The sequence below is a fragment of the Manihot esculenta genome, chromosome 8, assembly GCF_001659605.2.
Source record: "Manihot esculenta cultivar AM560-2 chromosome 8, M.esculenta_v8, whole genome shotgun sequence".
Lineage (NCBI taxonomy): Eukaryota > Viridiplantae > Streptophyta > Magnoliopsida > Malpighiales > Euphorbiaceae > Manihot > Manihot esculenta.
The window spans coordinates 1,431,767-1,452,287 of record NC_035168.2 but is presented as its reverse complement, the minus strand read 5'-3'; the positions used below and the strand labels follow the sequence as shown (position 1 = coordinate 1,452,287).

At 33.6% G+C, this 20,521-nt stretch overlaps 5 protein-coding genes across 6 annotated transcripts; 4 read left to right on the top strand and 1 right to left on the bottom strand.

The window, feature by feature from the left end:
* Positions 1–1,108: 1,108 nt before the first annotated feature.
* LOC110621422 (GMP synthase [glutamine-hydrolyzing]) lies at positions 1,109–4,400 on the top strand. Its single transcript, XM_021765703.2, has 6 exons — positions 1,109–1,745; positions 1,983–2,233; positions 2,331–2,706; positions 2,806–2,937; positions 3,216–3,391; positions 4,107–4,400. The coding sequence occupies exons 1-6, from the start codon at positions 1,212–1,214 to the stop codon at positions 4,228–4,230; spliced, it is 1,593 nt and encodes a 530-aa protein (XP_021621395.1). The 5' UTR covers positions 1,109–1,211; the 3' UTR covers positions 4,231–4,400.
* Positions 4,401–8,059: 3,659 nt separating this feature from the next.
* Positions 8,060–9,251, top strand: LOC110620063. Its single transcript, XM_021763636.2, has 2 exons — positions 8,060–8,276; positions 8,399–9,251. Exon 2 carries the CDS (start codon positions 8,427–8,429, stop codon positions 8,844–8,846), a length of 420 nt encoding a protein of 139 aa, XP_021619328.1. The 5' UTR covers positions 8,060–8,276; positions 8,399–8,426; the 3' UTR covers positions 8,847–9,251.
* A 1,341-nt stretch (positions 9,252–10,592) lies between these two features.
* On the top strand, positions 10,593–14,518 carry LOC110620425 (ras-related protein RABC2a). 2 transcript variants are annotated; one of them, XM_021764153.2, is made up of 6 exons: positions 10,596–11,099; positions 11,481–11,549; positions 11,999–12,064; positions 12,678–12,799; positions 13,470–13,598; positions 14,029–14,518. In XM_021764153.2, exons 1-6 carry the CDS (start codon positions 10,961–10,963, stop codon positions 14,149–14,151), a joined length of 648 nt encoding a protein of 215 aa, XP_021619845.1. In that variant the 5' UTR covers positions 10,596–10,960; the 3' UTR covers positions 14,152–14,518. The 2 variants fall into 2 exon arrangements, with proteins under 2 accessions (XP_043814722.1, XP_021619845.1); XM_043958787.1 differs by lacking the exon at positions 11,999–12,064 and having other exon boundaries at positions 10,593–11,099.
* A 646-nt stretch (positions 14,519–15,164) lies between these two features.
* LOC110620518 (ras-related protein RABC2a) lies at positions 15,165–16,630 on the top strand. Its single transcript, XM_021764292.2, has 6 exons — positions 15,165–15,353; positions 15,472–15,540; positions 15,624–15,689; positions 15,811–15,932; positions 16,106–16,234; positions 16,315–16,630. Exons 1-6 carry the CDS (start codon positions 15,215–15,217, stop codon positions 16,501–16,503), a joined length of 714 nt encoding a protein of 237 aa, XP_021619984.1. The 5' UTR covers positions 15,165–15,214; the 3' UTR covers positions 16,504–16,630.
* A 1,049-nt stretch (positions 16,631–17,679) lies between these two features.
* LOC110620377 (poly [ADP-ribose] polymerase tankyrase-1) lies at positions 17,680–19,924 on the bottom strand. The gene is made up of 6 exons (XM_021764087.2): positions 19,681–19,924; positions 18,816–18,907; positions 18,636–18,714; positions 18,453–18,547; positions 18,036–18,131; positions 17,680–17,961 (listed from the first exon to the last, which is right to left on the bottom strand). The coding sequence occupies exons 1-6, from the start codon at positions 19,847–19,849 to the stop codon at positions 17,881–17,883; spliced, it is 612 nt and encodes a 203-aa protein (XP_021619779.1). The 5' UTR covers positions 19,850–19,924; the 3' UTR covers positions 17,680–17,880.
* Positions 19,925–20,521: the final 597 nt, after the last annotated feature.

Below are 20,521 nucleotides of genomic sequence, written 5' to 3'. Positions count from 1 at the left end.
TTAAAAGAATATAATCTCTTTTATATTAAAACAATTATTTTTGTAATCAATTTATGTTCGAGGTTTATTTCTGACATGTTAAATATATTTGATAAAAACTTTAAAATCTATTTTATTTTATATGACATTTACAACAATTTTAAACGAATTTAGTGTTTTACATCTGTGCCAAATCAATTAAATAATTAAAAATCGTAAAATACAAGAAATTAGAGAAAAGATGTAATTTTAAATTGCCCAAAGATAATATAAAATAAAAAAAAATGAAATCTAAATATTTTGCTAGTTTATTTTTTCAATTTTGAAATGCCAATAAACAATTTTTGAAACTTGTTCATTTAAATTTTTATGGTTATACAAATGATATAAATATTTTATATTTTATATTTAAATAATAATAAATTACTTAATTCTTTAAATTAAAATTAAGACCAAGTTGTTATTATTAAATTGATAATAGTAAATTTGATATTTTCATAGATTATAGATTTATTAAAATTATTAAATATTTGTTTATTTAAATTCAATAAATTACTATTACAATAAATAATTAAATTCTCATAACTTTTGTAAAATAATATTATCAAATATTTATTTCACTTTTTATTTATATTATAGATTCTTTACTCGAAATAAATATAATAAAGTATAAACATAATGAAAATAAATATTAAAAAAATTAATTTTGCAATTATTAACTATTCTATACTACAAAATAATACTAATAGAATCATATGTGTAAAAATTCTAATTGTAGCTTATTAATAACATCATATATATTAAACATATATATGATTTAAAAGTTTACAAAATAAATGAATGTAATTACTTAAAATTTTAGTTAATTTATTGTAATACATTGAAAATTTTAATTAATTAAAAATACTTATAAGTGAAATTAATAAAAAATATTTTTTATTTTTATTTTTTTAAAACCGCCAAATAGAGCTACCGTTCTTTGAATTGAATTGTAGAACAACTAATTAAACCGTATTTGAGTAGAAATATGATTAAAAAATTTAAATTTATATAAACTCTATTATGAACACAATAATTTTTTTTTTTTTCAAATTTTTACCCTCTGCTATATATACATCATAAACAGCTAGCTTCAACCGTACCCTTCCCGCCAAAACCCTAATTTCTGTCCAATGCTTTTCACTCCCAGCATAGAAACCACCTAGCCCCCGAATTGCAATCCCGCCGCCGCCATGCAGAAATCCCACTTGGTGCTTATCCTGGATTATGGCTCCCAATACACTCATCTCATCACTCGTCGGATTCGCTCTCTCAACATCTTCTCTCTCTGCCTTTCAGGTACTTCTTCCCTGGACACCATCATCTCCCTCAACCCCAAAGTCATCATCCTCTCTGGAGGGCCCCACTCGGTCCATTCTCCCAAATCCCCCACCTTTCCTTCTGGTTTTGTGGAGTGGGCCCAGTCTAATGGTTGCTTTGTGCTTGGCATTTGCTACGGTTTGCAATTGATAGTACAGAGGTTGGGAGGAGAAGTGAGAGTTGGAGAAAAACAGGAGTATGGGAGGATGGAAATTGAGATTGGAAGTAATTTGGGAATTTTTGGCAATAAAAAAATCGGGGATAGGCAGGTAGTTTGGATGAGCCATGGGGATGAGGTTGCGCAGTTGCCTGAGGGGTTTGAAGTAGTGGCAAGGAGCCAACAAGGGGCGGTTGCAGCTCTGGAGAATCGGCTGAAGAGGTTTTATGGGTTGCAGTACCACCCGGAGGTAATTGGGTTTGCTTTGGACTATGACTCATTTTAGTTGTTGCTGATTGCATTTGAGCATTTGTGGTATAGTTTTCACTTAATATGTAATTGTCAAACTTATTGCAATCGAATGTAGTAAAAATTACTGTCCTCTTGTTCTGAAATTTGGCCGAAGTAGTGTATTTATGGAAACTGCTAAATCTGTGTTTACATGTGTTGCTATGACATAAAAGCAATCATGTTTGCACTTTTTTAGGTGACTCATTCACCAGAGGGCATGGATACGCTACGCTATTTCCTCTCTGATGTTTGTGGAGTTGTTGCAAATTGGAACATGGAAAATGTGGTGGATGAAGAAATAAAGGTGATTAAAGGGACAGTGGGACCTGAAGATCATGTCATATGTGCATTGTCAGGGGGTGTGGATTCCACAGTTGCTGCAACCCTTGTTCATAAGGCAATTGGTGATAGACTTCATTGTGTTTTTGTCGACAATGGTTTATTAAGGTGAGTGAAAGATCAATAGTTTCAGAAACTGGAAAATTGAATTGGCATCTTCATGTGGATTTTCTTTTAAAGGTATGTGGTTGTATATCTCATGTAGGTTTAAAGAGAGAGAACGCGTAATGGAAACTTTCGAAAGGGATCTGCATCTACCTGTTACTTGTGTGGATGCTTCCTATCAATTCCTTAGCAAGCTGAAAGGTGTAGTAGATCCTGAGATGAAAAGGAAGATAATTGGAAAGGAGTTCATTAGCATCTTTGATGATTTTGCTCATGGTTTGGAGCAAAAGTTAGGAAAGAAACCTGCCTACCTGGTCCAAGGAACCTTGTATCCAGATGTTATTGAATCTTGCCCACCTCCTGGATCTGGAAGAAATCACTCACACACTATTAAAAGCCATCACAATGTAGGAGGGCTTCCGAAGGATATGAAATTGAAGCTTATAGAACCACTTAAGCTTTTGTTTAAGGATGAGGTATTGCAACCTCTCACTTGAGCGTGCACACGCACATACACAAATTTATTTATTTTTTAGTAGCTGAATGGTTTATGCATTTTCACTTTGTTCACAAAGGTTCGTCAACTGGGAAGGATCTTGAATGTTCCTGAGGCATTTTTGAAGCGCCATCCATTCCCTGGTCCTGGCCTTGCAGTTCGAGTCTTGGGTGATGTAACTGAAGGCAATGCTTTGGATATTCTCCGACAGGTATATGAGTTTTTACATGGAGGTATAACCCAGGGCAGGTTTTAAGTATCAGCAGTAGGACTTGGGAAGCATAATGGCTGATTAAAAAAATGAAGATTATTACTTCAGGATTTATTTACTTATAACATCATTTATAAGTGGATAATTTCGTCACCATTACACTTTGGCAGCAACATCCTCAACTGGCCAGAGTTTAACTGCAGTTTAGCGCCTTCCTAAACCTTAACGAGTCTTTTTTTTTTTTTTGCTGGAATTATTTATTTTCACTGCTTTTGCAGGTTGATGAGATTTTCATCCAATCCATCAAGGATGCAGGGCTGTATGATTCAATTTGGCAAGCTTTTGCAGTGTTTTTGCCTGTAAGATCTGTTGGAGTTCAAGGTGATCAAAGAACACATTCTCATGTTGTTGCTTTAAGAGCTGTTACGAGTCAAGATGGAATGACAGCAGATTGGTAAGTCTTTTATTATTCTATATAAGTTTGTAATCTTCTTTTATCCTCTTATCATCGACATAAGAATGATCATTTCTGCATGAGAGCTTAACATTTTAGGACAATATCTCTCTTCCGAAAGGCATGTGATTGGATTCCATGCTATTAAAGATTGAATAAATAGCTCTTAAGATGCATCACCCTGTCTCTATTGTTTGTTTGCATCTTCAATACTTTTCTTGCACTTTTGACACATTGAGCTTTACTGTCAATGGGATTAGTTTCCAACACATTTTGTGATTTGTGCCAATAGTCCTTTAATTTCCAAATCCTATGCTTGTAGATGCAAAATCATATTGCCTCTTTTGGTTTTAACACCTATGATGTCAATTTTAATGAATTGTATATAGGTTTGTGCATATATTTGCATTTGTGTGTCTAACCTGTATGTGTGCACAGAGTTATGTAGTGCCCTTCTTTATTAGAAGGGATTCTTCCGGGTGAATATATGTTCATAGTTGAATTCCTCCATGCACCTTAACAATTATTGTTTCACATCTATGACAAAGCATTCTAAGGCCAATTTGACTTGTCTTGCACAACTAATATTGAGTATTGTTTTGCACTACTATGTTGTTGCAATATCACCATCATCTAGTGTAGATTTATCCTCATTGTTGCTGCATCAATGCGATTGTAAGATCTTTCTGGCCCTTCTCAAATTCTGAAATTACAGGTACTATTTTGAGCATAAGTTCCTTGATGATGTGGCTCGAAAAATTTGCAACAGTGTGAGGGGTGTAAACCGAGTTGTTCAAGACATCACATCAAAGCCTCCATCAACCATTGAATGGGAATGATGGCATTTTGGATGCTTAAAGCTCGATGGAGACCCAAGTAACTCCATGGTTTGTAAAGGAAAATGATTTGAGCTATTTGATGTATTATTGTTGTCTTATCTGGAAAATTTTATGCAAACATTCCATTGAAACTTAATGATGATAAAGTTTTATAGTTTATGTTTTTTTTCGGTTTGCTGTGTTCATTCTTCATATTTGCACAAAAAAGTTTATATTTCTTGTTTGTCACATAATAGAAGTGATCTAGCATTCGTGTGACTGGAGAAGAAATAACCAATTCTGAAATGCAGGGTTAGATTTTGCTCTGTTCATATGTTGCGCTTCAATCATAATCTTAATAATCTGCATCTTAATTCCATTAAGCTTGGTACAAAGTTTCTTGCAGATACTAGAGTTTATAGTCATAAGAATTTTGTATTCAGTTTGTTATGTTAAAGTTAATTATGTGCTGCTGTGCCTCTTCTAATTTCTATCCCTTGTGTTACAGTCTGAAGCAAGTAAATTAGCTGCTAAACGTCATTTTTCAATCCCATACGACAACTTTTTTTAAACTCAACTTCTGATCGCTATCCACGGAACCGAATTGAACAATCACACAATTTAAAAAATCAGTAAGAAAATAAATTAACACAGATTTAACATGTTCACCAATTTGGTTACGTTCACGGCGACTAGGGTTTTCTTACATGGATGGTTAGGGTTTTCTTATTTTCTTACGAGTTTTTAAAACTTAAACACATGAAGAGAATATTACATATTTATATGCCTAGTAAAAATACAAAAATACAATGTTGGATTCGCGACAGTGAGATATGGTGTACGATTCATAATATATTAGACTTCAAATTTTAATAATTCTCGCACTTGAAGACTAATCTAGTCAACTCAACCATTTTCATTCTTCATGCCAAATATCCAACAAAGACACCTAATTGCAAATATCTTCCATACCACTGTAGAAGACCAACTGAGGCATTACACAGCCCGTCAACATATCTGCTGGATTCTTAGTACCTTCAGTTTTCTTCAAACACATTTCAGCTTCTTCCACTAGACTGCGAGTGAATAGTTTTGTTCTGAAGTGATACACTGGGTTCTTCACCAATTGTATGACACTCTTAACTATCAGTGAAAAGAACCTTGTTAAGTTGCTTTTTACCCAACTCTTCTAAGCAATCAATCAACCATATCATCTCTTTACCAGTTTCAGCAATTGCAATATATTCAGCTTTTGTAGATGATATAGAGACTCACTTCTAGAGTTTAGACATCCAAGTCACTGTTGTCCCATCTATAGTATAGACATACCCAGATGTGCTTTTGCTTGTATTCACATCTCTACTAAAATCAACATCAATAAAACCTTTTAATACTACCTTGCCATTCTCATAACAAAGTGATGTACTAACTGTTTTTTCCAAGTATTTCAGAAGCCACTTCACAGCTTCCTAATGCTCTTTTCTCGGATCTGACATATATCTGCTCACAGCTCCCACAGCATGTGCTATATCAGGTCTAGTGCAGACTATAACATACATCAAACTCCCAATTGCAGAAGCGTAAGGTACTTTTGCCATGTAATCACGCTCCATAAGTGTCTTGGGTGATTGCTCTTTTGACAATTTGAGATGGTTAGACAAAGACATGCTTCTGGATTTAACGTCATCAACTCTGAACTTGGACAACACCTTCTAAATGTATTGCTTGTGGGACAAATTTAGAATTCCAGCAGATTTGTCCTGGAAAATCCTCATCCCTGTAATCTGCTTTGCTGCATCCAAATATTTCACCTCAAACTCTAATAACAGTCTCCCCTTAAGATTATTGATCTTCTCCATACTTGATCCTGCAATTAACATAGCATCTATGTATAAGAGTAAAATAACAAAGAAGTCAGTAGACTTCTTAATATAGCAATACTGATCCTTTTCACTCCTGTGAAAATCATTTCTGCACATGAAAGAATCAAACTTCTCATACCACTGTCTTGGAGCCTGCTTTAATCCAAACGAACTCCTCTTGAGCTTGTACACCATGTGTTCCTTACCAGGAACCTCATATCTCTGTAGTTGCTGCATGTAGATCTCTTCCTCCAGATCCCTATGTAAAAATATTGTTTTTACATCCATCTGCTCAAAGTGCAAGTTTTTAGCTGCAACAATACTCAGCGAAATTATGATTGTGGTTAACTTTACAACATGAGAGAATATTTTAGTATACTCAATACCTTTTCTTTGTGAATACCCCTTGACTAGCAATCAAGCCTTGGACCTAAATTTACCATTAGTTTCATTCTTAATCCTATAAACCCACTTGTTCAACAAAGCTTTTTGTCTTGCAAGCAACTCAGTTAATTTCCAAGTATCATTTTTCTCAAGTGACTATATCTCATCGTCCATGACTTGCTCCCACTTGATTGAATCCTTCACCTGCAAAGTCTCATCAAAGGATTCTGGTTTCCTTCCATCAGTCAATAGCAAATAATACAGGGAAGGTGAATACCTTTCTGGTGACTTGGTAGTCCTGATAGATCTCCTCAACACTGGTGCAAGGTGACTCGCTGCTGTTCTGGTTCTGCAACAGTATTTTTTGAATTCTCCAGTGGTCTTACTACAACATCACTAGGTAAAATTTTCTGTAACTCAACCTCAGCTCTCATTTCTTCCGGATTCTCCTGTGGTCTTTCCATCATCTTTTCAGATTATTGTGATACGAACCAAAAGTTCTGATATTAATTGTTGAAAATCGAACAATCACACAATTTAAAAAATCGGTACGAAGAGAAATTAACACTCAGATTTAATGTGGTTCACCAATTTAGCTATGATTATGGCGGCTAGGGTTTTCATATTTCTCTGTGAGTTTTTGGAATTTAAATACACTAGGAGAATATTACATATTTATATGTCCAACGGGATATGGTGTGCAGTCTATAATATATTATTAAGCTCCATATCTCAACACAACTTGGTTTCTTGTTTTTCTTATGTGGTTGCATCTCCAAACAGCACTGTATTCTTGGTATTTTTTAACTGACTTTCGGAGATAACCTCTATGTTTTCAGCAAGCACATAATTAACCCAAACAAACACTTGGAGGTATTATGTTCTGCTGCTAGAAAATTTACCATCTCTCTTTGCCATCAAACAGCGCTTCTTTCAATCTAGAAGGCCAAGTCCCATCTTTTACGTTTTCAGATCATCAAATCCCAATTGACTAGCCTTCTCTCTCTAAACAAGCTCACATAGGCCCTCAATCCTCATCTGTCAACAAAATGTGCTTTTTCATATCTGCATCCCCGTGGCACTGATATGCTTTTTGTTTAATAGTCTTTATGTGACGCAAACTTCTGAATTTCATCAGCTACGATATTGACATGTTAAAAGTCTGAAGTCATTCAATTGTTGCATTGTGGTTCTGCTCACGTTTTTACCTTCTCGCGGTTTTGGTTCCTGTGTGAGCGGTATAATACTGCACCATTTTGGCAGTACCATTTCAGCAAAGATGATCAAGTGGTAATAATGGTCTGTGCTCTCCACCATTTTTGATGATGTGGTATGATTTGCCTTGTAAAAGTGGTGATTTGGATATCCACAACACTGTGCCTACCTCGTTATTGTTGACCAATGATACTTGTTAATGTGGTCCTTGGATCTTCATCCTTGAATGAAAATTATTGTAATACTTAGTGGTGGCAAAATAATTAGTGGCCATAAAGTACCTGTGTTAGATTTATCTCAATCTGTGGAGATCTCCTCCCTATCTGCCCTTTATAAAGGCTGTCAAGAGTGGGGCTTCTTTTACGTCACCAACCATGGTATCTCATAAATCTTGTTTGATGAAGTTTATTCGTGCTCAAAGCAAATCTTTAGCATTCCTTTGGATTCCAAACTCAAGTTTGGCCCATCATCATGCTTGAAAACCTATACTCCTCATTTCATAGCCTCTCCTTATTTTGAAAGCCTGCGGGTGTCTGGACCAGATTTTTTTGCTTCTGCTAAGAGTTCTGCTGATGAGCTATTTAGTGAACAAAAGTGTGAATTCAGGTGAAATTTCATTTAATAACTTGTGGATTTTATTTACTTTAATTATTATTATTATTACTACTGCAGCTTTTGCTTATATGCACTTCACATATTAATTGTGTTACTCCTCTTCCATGACATAGCGAGGTAGTACATGAGTATGGAAACGAGATGATGGAGTTGCAGCAAGACTGTACAGATCACAGAATCAGTCATGACACTCCACAGATTCATTATGGCTTAATGAATGTACAGCAGAGTGTTAGACCTGCATTCTGTGGCAAACAAATGAAAAGAAAGTTGATGCATGTGATGGGGTTAGTCAGAAAAGAGAAGCAGTTGATGCCAACTGATGGTCCTTTGCATCACAAGTCTATCCATGACTCAAAAGGCTTGGGAAAACAGAGCAAAGAAACAGCTGCGGACAGTAACAAAGGAAACTCACCTGACAAAGTCTCCTCTGACTTTGGAGGAATGTCCGAGTCTTCCATGGATGTCAAGAGGAAGCACCAGGTGGACAAGGTGAATGAATTTGATCCCGTTGTTATAGATGAAGCTGCTTCAATCAGTGAAAGTGGCCCAACAAACTGACATTTGTCTACGGTTAAGCATGCCAAGAGAAACGAACATGACGTATATGTGAGCCTAGGTTGCAAATCTCTGAATAAAAAACTGGAAATGCTAATTTTTTGAGGAAGCAGATGGTAAGGGAACTTGGGTTTGCTAAATGATACCTATGGAAAATTTTATTTAAATTCGATCTTTTCATGAAAAATAAATAAATAAAATATAGCTTTTATTTTAGATCTGAATTTAGGAAGAATTTTCAAAAACCAATATTAAATTAATTAATTGCGCCTTTACTGTAATCAAGCTGTGGGCTTGCGGGGCACTCTTTTGATGATTACTATGAAAAGTAATTCTTTAAAAAAATTCCACATGCTAATGATAATGTCTACTTGTTTTCTTACATTTTTTAAGAATATCAAAGTGTGTTAATTTTTTAATAGGTTCAAAAGTACGACAATGAAGTTTTTATGTTGATAGTTAAAATTTTTAATTTTAGATTAAAAAGTTAAAATTTTTAAATTTATTATAATTATAATAATTTTTTAAATTAATTTTAATCAGATTTAAATTATTTTATGTATTATTATTTTTATTATATAAGTAATATGATTAAATTGAATTAAATTTATATTTGTGCTGAATAAATGTATAAAGTTTTCAGTTTATTAGTGATTATAGAACTTATTTAACAACAATAAATCTTATTATAGCTTATTCATAAATATTATAAAAAATTACATTATAAAATGACAATAATTAGAAAAAACTAATAAACTTTCAATAATCGTTTGTTATTATTATTATTTTTTTTATTTATTACTAACGGTATCTTCACTTTTTTCATTTATATAGTATTAAATGAATTCACAATGTTCATAAAATTAAAAGAAAAAAAAAGAGTGGGTTTTGCCATAAATAAATAAATCGTCAAATTATTTTTTATCTTTTTTACTTAAAAATTGAAATGATCATTTAAAGATTGAAAATTGGTTAGTTAAAATCAGTAGTGAATTTTCTAAAAATTCATAAATTTGATAATAATTTTTTAATAAATAAATCCATAAATCTAAATGCTATTTTTATAGCAACCATTCTATTTTTTTTATTTTTTTATTTATAAATTTAATTTTAATTTTTAAAATTTCAACTTGAAGTATTTTATTTAATTTTTTAAAATAAATATAAAATAAATTATTCCCTCTCAATTTAGTTCATTTTTATACAAATATTGATAGTTATTTTTATTTATTTTTTTATGCTATTGAAATTATATGTTAGATTATTAAAATTCATGAAAATAGATTTTAGAATTTTTTTAAAAAATTATGAGTAATGATTGTATTATTTAATGTCTTTATTTATGGATTTTAAAAGAATAAATCTAAAAACATGAATTTAATAAATTATAAGTTAAATTTTTAAAAAAAATCTTAAATACAAATAATATTTTTTATATGTAAATAAAAAAATTTTTCTGAAATGAATGAAATTAAAGGCCCGACTTAAAATTTTGGATCCTACAATATAGCCGCTTATGGTTCCAGAACGTTAGAATGGAACCCAACAGTCCCCAGTGATCCTAACAGGTTGCCTAACCACCATTGACAGCAGCCGCTCACCTGTAGGTGGAAGCGTGCATGCACGCTCCCTTAACCCACGCAGGAAAAGACCAGTCCAAGGTGGGACCCGGAGTTGGACACAGAACTGAGTGTTGTGCGCAAACGGCATCGCATAATTTTGTGTATAGAAATATACAGAGAAGTAAAGAATAACGTTGGTGTCAGGTGTTCCTCTGCAGTTAGCCGTTTTCTTTTGCTTCTCTCTCTCAAAAAATCCAAAGTTGATACCAATTCTCTTACCTCTTTCTTCTGCTTTTTATTGCTCTCTCTCTCTCCTTAAATACATAATAATAACATACATTTCATTTTCACTGTACTTTTAAGAGAGAGAAACAAAGACCCAGAAATCTTGATCATCATTAGAGACAACACATTCACAGAGATTTGAGAGCAAAAGAATTTTTTGTTTGAATTTTCTTTGGGAACCCAGAAAAGGGATATAAAAAAAGAGGGACCTTGTTTCCTTTTTTTTGTCCTTTCGTTTTTTTTTTTTTTTTTTTGGTTTGGGATTGAGTAATGGGATCATCTTCAGGGCAAGGCAGTGGCTTTGATCTCTCATTCAAGATCTTGCTGATCGGTGATTCTGGGGTTGGTAAAAGCAGTCTTCTTGTCAGTTTCATTTCCGGTTCTGTTGAGGATCTTTCTCCCACCATTGGTACTTCAATCCTTATCCATTTCTCTTTCTTGTTGTCGTTTTACTGCTCCATGGATTCTTAGTTTTCAAGCTGCACGAAATGCTTTTGGATCTTTTTTTTCAGCTGAAAAGTATCTGACTTGTTATGAAACTTGACAGTAATTGTGGGTTCTTGATGAGTTTAGCTTATTTTGGTTGCTCTTCATTTTTGGGTTCATGATGAGATGTGCGTATCAGTGAGCAAAATATCTGTGTCTGTGAACTTTGTGTCTGCATTAAAAATATGAAAAAAGGGAAAAAAAAATATAAGGGTTGTTTAATTGATTCATTTAATTTGAATTGATTCATAGAGCTGAAAAAAGTTGTTGGATTCTCTAATATGATTTTATACGTTTTGTTAAGGTGTGGATTTTAAGATCAAGCAGCTAACAGTTGATGGGAAGCGATTGAAGCTTACAATTTGGGATACTGGTATGCCATCTGTTATTTTACTGATTTTTTTTTTAACTATTTATTCTCATGACTGAGTGATGAAGGCTGCATTATCAAAAGATCCTCAAATATATTTTACCAGTATTTAAGTTTGATATCAATAAAACAGCTTAATATTCAAAGTGAAACAAAAACGTGAGAATGAACTATTCACTCAAAAGAAGCTAGAAGGTGGCTAGTGACTTCCTTTTGCCAACTACTTTAATTTGTCGTATCCACTTAAGCATACTGGTTAGTTTTGGCTCAGAATAAAATAACAACTTTTCTGCCTGAATAAATTAACCTGCGAATTCTCCGAAGGAGATGTTATTTCCTATTCATCTTAATAGTAATGATTTTGTTCTTTCTTTTTTGTTCTGCTTTTCTTTGAGGTTGGAAATGTATTTGAAATGCATGGCTGATTTGGAAAATCATTATCTCTTTTGCAGCTGGACAAGAGAGATTCAGAACATTAACAAGCTCTTACTATAGAAATGCCCAAGGAATCATTCTTGGTATGCTACCTACATTATAGCTTCACGTTGAGTCACAGAAGCATAAAATTACAATTTTAGAACTTAGCTCTTGTGTCAGGTTGATTTTTGAGATGATGCCTATTTGTTAATGTGAATATATTGTATATTGGAATATGTTAAGTTGCATATAAATGATGATGTTTCCATGTTTTATGTGGAGAGTGCTTCTGCATTAAGTTAGTTCTTCTACTTTGACAGAATAATCATATTTATTTAAAGCAATGGTTATAGATATCAGTCGTCTCGACATTTTGGCGTCAAGTTTTCTCACAAAATCAAAAGAGTAGCTAGAAAAAAAAATGTCTTGAGGGGGGAAGGTGTTAGCTTTGATTTTCATCTTTAGTAAGTGACATCAACAGGGAAATTGACAATTTTTTCAATATTTTATGTCAAAACCTCTACAGAAACAGGGGATTTTTTATTCTATTCTTTGCTCATTTATGGGCATCTAATTGTTCACATTTGCATATCCTTGTGCTAGGCTGGATTATTGCATTGTTATTCTGCCAATCGTGGTTGGATTATGTTTTTAACATCATTTGAACTATGCATGGACACCCAAAGAATAATAATCACTTTGCTGTCATTGCAGTTTATGATGTTACACGAAGAGAAACCTTTACAAACTTGTCAGATATATGGGCTAAAGAAGTTGGACTCTACTGTACAAATAATGATTGTGTGAAGATGCTTGTTGGAAATAAAGTGGATGTAGTAAGTTTTTATTCTTTTTACAAGAGTGTATATGGAAGCTTAAAATCATTTAGTGAAGGTTCACCTGTGATCCAATTGAACTCACATTTCATAAATCTTACTTTGGCAGTGTCCTACTGCACTCATAATTTGTGTCCCAAACTTCCTCTGCGTACTCTCGAGCATTACTGCCCTTATTTTGGAGTGCAACAATTTGTGCTTGGTCATTTGGATGTCTAATTTGTGCTTCCATGTTCAGTCCTCTAATTTTCGTGTGAACTCGACCATTTGATAATGAGTCATTCAGCAATTGCTGGAATTTGCTAAGCAATTAGAAGGCTTACAAATTTGAATTTTTCTTATGCATCTCCTTACTGCTAGCTGTCTCTGGGAAGAAATAAGTTTATTTCATATGCTGGTTTGCTAAGTGCTGCATTCCTTGATGTCTGTTTCTCGTATATCGAACTAGTAACATGCATGATAATTTGCTAAAGTACTTATTACTAGCTGTTTTAGACACGAGTTGTTAAGTTGCAAACTTCCTTTTTTCTTTCTTTTTTTTTTTTTATTTCTTCTTTGTTTCCATGCCATTAAATCATGTAGGAAGGGGAAAGAAAAGAGTGAAAACTTGATGCTTCTCCTTATTGTTCCTTTTTAATGGCATTCTTGTTCTATTTGTGTGTGATTTCAGGAATCCGAAGAGGTTGTAAGTAGAGAGGAGGGAATGGCTCTAGCAAAAGAGCACGGATGTACATTTCTTGAATGTAGTGCTAAAACTAGACAAAACGTGGAGAAGTGTTTTGAGGAACTAGCACTCAAGGTACTCCTTTTACATACTTAACATGTACGTTAACATATTTACTCGTGGAATGTAAGGAATCTTATATTAAAATCTCAACTAAGTTAACTGTTCGCAACATTGTAACCTGGGAGTCACAGGTTGTAACCACAAAACAACCTTCACGCAATGTGAGGAAAAGGTTGCTTATATTTGGCCATATCCATTTGTGTATGCAACTGGAGTTCGAATATAAGCTCTTCCGATACACAATTGGAAGATGTCTAGTAATGGAACCTTACTTTAATGACTGTAGAATATCAACCAAACTATTTCTGATATTGCTGAATAAATCTGACAAAACATAATGCTACTATGGTATTAAATATGTAAAATTTATGAGCTTATACAGATGAGAGGTAAATTTGTTGGTCCCACTTCCGAGTTCTGACATTCAGGTGTTATCTTACAGATAATGGAAGTTCCGAGCCTTTTGGAAGAAGGATCTACTGCAGTGAAGAGAAATATTTTAAAGCAGAAACAGGAAAACCAAGCACCGTCTTCTAGATCCAACGACGGCTGTTGCTCTTCATAAGCCGCAAGAACGAGGCCTTTCATTATAAAAGAATGACTACATATCAAGAAAAGGCCTCAAACATAGCATTGCAGATGGGATGTACAATGAGTTCCCACTTAACAAATCATGAACACATCATGTATATGATAATTGGTTTCCTTGTTTCTCTTACTGTGTTCTTTTTACTGCTGCGGAGATGGTCGCAGAGTTGCCGTGCTCACTTGTATCAATCATCATTCTGAGAATACAGGCATTTAAATAACAGCTATGAGCTTGTGTATATTTGTTATGCCTTTGTTTTTGTTGGCCAATATTCACTGATGTTGCAAGAACATAAATTTATTATATTTTATTGGTTAAGTTAATGTGAGTTTTCTGCGAGCTATCTCCCTTGTTTATGTTAATGTTGTTGAGTAGGTGTGAACAAGGTTCATAAAAGAGGAAAATGCAGAGACAGATTGTGGAGAATTTAGGAAATATTTTTCAAATGACTATGGAACTGACCACCAACTTTTTTCAGGATGCTTGTTAAGTGAATCAGAATAATTATACTACTTTGCTGCCGCCAGGGAATCCTATGCCATTTAATCCTTATCATATAATTTTAAAAATTAGAAAAATCAAACTCAAATACCTGAAATTAAAGGTCTTAAATAAAATTACAAAAATTAATTTTAGTTTCAATTCAAAGGCTTTTTTTTCTTTTTTTCTTTTTTTTTTTAAAAAAAAGCTAAAACTGTTTGATTAATGTGGAGATAAATAGTTACTATATGGTTAGAATAATCAATTCTAATACTAAATTTAACCGGACCTTTCCTCACCTAAAGATAAGAACATGCAAGTTGACGTGAAGGTGGGACTTTCAATAAAACGGCACCGCATCCTGGTAGTAAGAAATTAATTAAGAATCTGGTGCTGGTGGGAAAACGCACACAAAACTAGAGGACAAAGCTAGTGTGAAAATAAAAAGCATTGATGCCATGCCATTATCTTTTCAATCTCTTATATATAAAAGCATCAGCTTCTTCTTGAGTTGGAGTAAGGATATCTAGAAAAAGAGTCTTGGATTGAATAATTAATTATGGGAACACCTTCAGGCCAAGGCAGTAGCTATGATCACTCCTTCAAGATCGTGATGATAGGTGATTCTGGAGTTGGCAAAAGCACTCTTCTTCTCAGTTTCATTACTGGTGCTGTTACGGATATTCCCAACACCATCGGTACGTACTTTGTTTAATAATACTCAAACTCGAGATTTCATGGAGACAGTTTTGATATTATTTTATTAAAAAGATTGATTTGGGTGTTGTTATACTTTGTGTTTTATTATGATCCAAGGTGTGGATATGAAGATGAAGCATATAAAAGTTGGTGGGAAGCAATTGAAGCTTACAATTTGGGACACTGGTTTGTGTACATATTTTAGTTTATATTTTTCAAAAATATTACTGCATGTTTGATTGATTGATTGATTTATGCTTCAATTGCAGCTGGACAAGAGAGATACAGAACATTAACAAGCTCTTATTATAGAGATGCCCACGGGATCATTCTTGGTAATTTTGTTTTCAAAAAAAAAACCCAAATTAACAAAAGAAATTTTAATAAAGACCATTAGGATATTTAATTTTAAAAAAAAGGTTTTGACGTTAGGATTTGGTGATGTTGTTATTACAGTTTATGATGTTACACAGAAACAAACATTTACCAACTTAGCAAACATATGGACTAAAGAAGTGGAACTCTACTCCACAAACAAGGACTGTGTGAAGATACTAGTTGGAAATAAAGTTGATAAAGTAAGTTTTCTTTTCTAATAGATAAATTTCGTGATTACCCCTCTCAACAATGTTGGATTCAAAGGATCTAACTTTAGTTATTTTTTTTAAGAATGCAGCCAGCCTTACTACTGTTTAAAAATTATTTATCAATTTTTATAATTATAGATTTCTGAGTTTGCAAATGATTTCAGGAGTCGGAAAGGGCTGTGAGTAGTGAAGAAGGAATGGCACTAGCAAAACAACATGGGTTTTTGTTTCTTGAAGCGAGTGCTAAAACTAGAGCAAATGTGGAGAAATGCTTTGAAGCTTTGGCACTCAAGGTATGTACTCTGTCGCATTATTTGATTGGTTTGAAATTATTATGCTGGACATTACTTGATCTTTATTATTTGTGTTGTAGATGCTGGAGGAATTAGAGAGGAAACAACAGGAGGAAATGAAGAGGAAACAACAGGAGGAAATGAAGAAGAAACCACCAGAGCAACCAAAACCTGAACCACCAAAAGTGGAGATAAAACCATCAGATCCACCTCGACCTTCACACCCAGCACCGCCAAGCGGCGGTGGAGGCGGATGCGGATGCGGTTAATAATTGGCTGCAAAGTTACAAGTATTTGTATAAACAGAACAAATAAATAAAACTATATAATATTTATATAATAACATAATGCAATGACGTAATTTTAATGATAAATAGTGTCATTTTCCTTTTCACTTATTTGAAGATTATATGAAATGATGATAAATTAGAAAAATAAAATAAATACAAATAGACTTTATTTCATTGGTATTAGAATTATTTCCAATACCAGTTCTTTTGAGTTTTAATTCTCAACTCTCAATTGAAACTAATTATAAGAAATAATAATAATAATAATAATAATAATTTGTTACAGGCACATTACATACAATGAATATCATATTTTCAAATGACCATCCACTTCTTCAGGATGCTATCCTGATAGTGGATGAAAACAAATTGGTTGTTTTAATTTAGTGATATGGAATTGACTTGGATGCCAGGGAATCATATACCATTTTAGCCAAATTGTCAAATTTTAAAATATATACAATTATTGAAAAGTATCTGTTAAATTTGAATTCTAAAAGTTTTAAGAGGAAGAAATTGTAGAGCACATTAGCCCCTTCCCACTAGTATATGTGATTTTGAGACTCGATTGTTTGATGATGCAAGATGATCTACGTTAGATACCATCCATGGCCTCTTTGTTTCAATTAAGAATACTTTAACAATTTAATTCAAATAATTTTTTTAATCAATTTTTTTAAATTAATAATACTCAAACAAAATGAAAACTAACAAACACGAATTAAAGAGGTAATCTAAATCCATCTATTTCAATACTGTCTAAACGTACTACAATGTCCAGGGAAAGATCAATGATCATTCTTTAATCATTCTTTAAAAAGTTGGACACAAATAAACATGCATAAAACACAAGAAGTTAGTGATAAATCCAAGGAACCAAATCATTTATTAATGTTTTAAAACATTTTTACTTTAGAAACTTGAATTGAAATTAAAATTTTCAATTTCAAAGAAAGAAAATGCTTACCTAAACTCGGTTCATTATGGACCACGGTACAAACAAATAAATCACTTTTTGTTTTCTTTCCATAAAGCAACCCAATTATTTGTGCCTTTACCGGATCCACCTAAGAATTTCCCCCAACCAAATTGAGTATTAAATGGATGACATTACCAGAAGAGAAATTGTTTTCTTCTCCTTCAGCTAAAACTGGATGACAATAATAAAAATATTTATAATTTATATCCTCATTCTGTATTTATATTTGAGAATCCTCATGCAAAGCATTTTGTTTCCACTTTCCACAACGCTGCGTAACTAGAGATCCCAACAAAATCACCAGCCAAGGTGAAAAACAAAGTGGCTCCTAACAATGCTAAGATAAAGCCCGCTCCTTTATCAGATATGGTCGGAGCCTACTGGCTTGAAACAGCACTAGCAGCAAATTCCAAAATTCTCCTGGCTTCTGTGTCTGGATCTGGTAACTCACTTGGCTTCTGCAAAAACTAATTGCTTAGTGTCACAGAATGCATAGAGGTGTAATAGCCAAAACCCTTCCGATGATACTAACCTTTCCATAAGCGTTTGCTTTTGTAACAGAAGCACCAGAAGCCAGAAGCAATCTTATAACATCTGCATGCTCACCTCTTGCTGCATGGTGAAGAGGCTTCCAGAAAAAAATAAAAATAAAAATAAAATTTAAGCACAGGTAATTCCACAATTTATATGATTTTCAGCTCATATTCAGACCCTTTCTCCAACAGAGGATTGGGAAAGCAACAGTGACATCATTCACTAACCAAGTCAACACCACAGACCCCCAGAGGAATAAGAGATTGGAAAAAGAATTCAAAGAGATTAACCTAAAATAGAATCACCTAATCTCTCACTTTTTTTTTTTTTTGCCTTCTTCCCCTTAATGCTTTAATCAAATAAAAAAAATGCAATCTCCACTTCCAAAAAGAAAAAAGTATTCATCACTACTCACAGTATCACCCTCAGCATCAACTGTTTCTAGCATTCTTCTGACACACTCTGCACTATTAGCACTGTTTAACAGCAGTTGGACTATCTCAGTAAAACCTGCAACAGGAAGAACAAACTGAATGATTACCTAAATTAAAGGATTTAATGTCTGATCAATATGCAATAATTAGAAGTTGTTGTTAACCTCCTGCACAAGCATCATGCAGTGGTATTGCCCCATCTTCATCCTTAGCCTCCAAGTTTGCCCCCCTCTCCAGAAGCAGCTGCATTAGAAGATTGTAAATAAATTACATGTTCTTTAATAGCATAAAGAACTAATCAGAATGGCAGTACAGTAGAGGAAGAATACCACAGGGCAATTTACCTGGACACAGGGTAGATAACCGTAGAGACAGACCAGATGAAGAGCAGTGTCCCCGTCCTCTACTAGTTCATCAATGTTACCGTTCAAGTTATCTGCACCAGAAAGAAAAACATCAGCTAAAAAGGCATACTTATAACTGCAAAGGCATTTAAATTACCAACAATAACAAACCAAGCCAGCAGTTAAGAAGAAAACATTTGTTTTCAGATTTTTTTTTCTTGATTGATAAGATGAAATTTAAGAATTCATTGAAATAAAAAGTGATGACTGGGCAGGTACATAAGATAAAAATTTCAGTCCTCCTATATCATTTAAAGACCAGGAAGAAGTTATATTCCATCAATGTGTGTTCAAAGGAAAAGAGGCAGAAATACAATCCCACCAACATCACTTCTGCATAAAGTGGTGACCCTTATTCTCCAATGTCATTGCCATAATTACACATTAATTTGTGCATTAATTGAAGTAGTCCACTCAGTGGCCATATCCATCAGTCATCACCAACAGAGACTGCTATAAATCATCAAATATTACCGTAGGCCTCACAAACAGTACTTATATACCAGCTCACTTCAATGCATCCACATTCTAACTATGCATCTAGACAAGTAAAACGAGAAAAAGCAGGCACCTTGTACTAAAAAAATGCAACTTGCATAAATTGATAAATCTCTCAAAGCACAGAAAATTTTGTCTAATTCAGCTAAAATTGCTTGGATCGTTAAGAACCCTAGGGTCTTAAGAAGTACCAATAGCAGCAGAAACAAACAAACCAACCAATAAATTAAACCAAAATCTAAAGCTATAATGCTAAACAAAGAAAAATGAATAGCCAATGAAGTAGATGGAGGTAAAGATTACAGACCTAGAGCTCGACGAAGGGCATCGACGTCGCCGACTTGAGCAGCGAGGGCAAGTTCCCGGAGGTGAGGAGGAGTATCGGAATCGAGTACGTCAAAACCGTCCTCTTCGAAGAGAGCATTCTCTTCTTCGTTATCTTCCTCATCTATTAGGCCATCGCGATGCACCGCCATTTTTGCGTTCCACACAACACTGTACAATAAGAGTCTTGAAACGAGGCAGCAGGATTTGATTTCTGGAGCAGTTGAATATTCGTTCTCCTCATTTTGTGCTTGGATGCCGGATACCCCTCGGTCGGGTCGGGCCCAATTTGGAAAGGAAACAAAAATCCTGCATCTTGACCACCAATAAAATAAATAATAAATCAGACCTTATTCTTTAAATTTTAGTATAGTTAATTAATTTTTTATTTTTATTTTTTTGAAATAGGGGGAGGGGGAGTCCAACCTTTGACCTCACAAGACTATAAGGATGCACTTTCTACCAGACTAAGTCTCGGAGTGCTAATCTTTTTATCTTTTAAAATTAAATATTTAAATTAATAAAAATCACTCTCATTCTCATTAGAATAATTTATATTTGCATAGTATTTTTATGCATAGAAAAGACCACTATGTAAATGAAGTTCACTTTGAATCTCTAATTGTCAGAGAAGACTGTGTTTGGAGAGAATGAAAGGAAGAAACCAAAGATTCACAATGGTAAAGATGATGGTGATTTGTGGAGTAAAGGTAGAAGTGGGTTCTTGGAAAATCTTCTATGGTATGTGAGGGAGAGAAATTAGATATTTAAGGTATTATTAAAATTTATTGTGTTTTTTAATAATACTTTTTAACGTTTAAAAT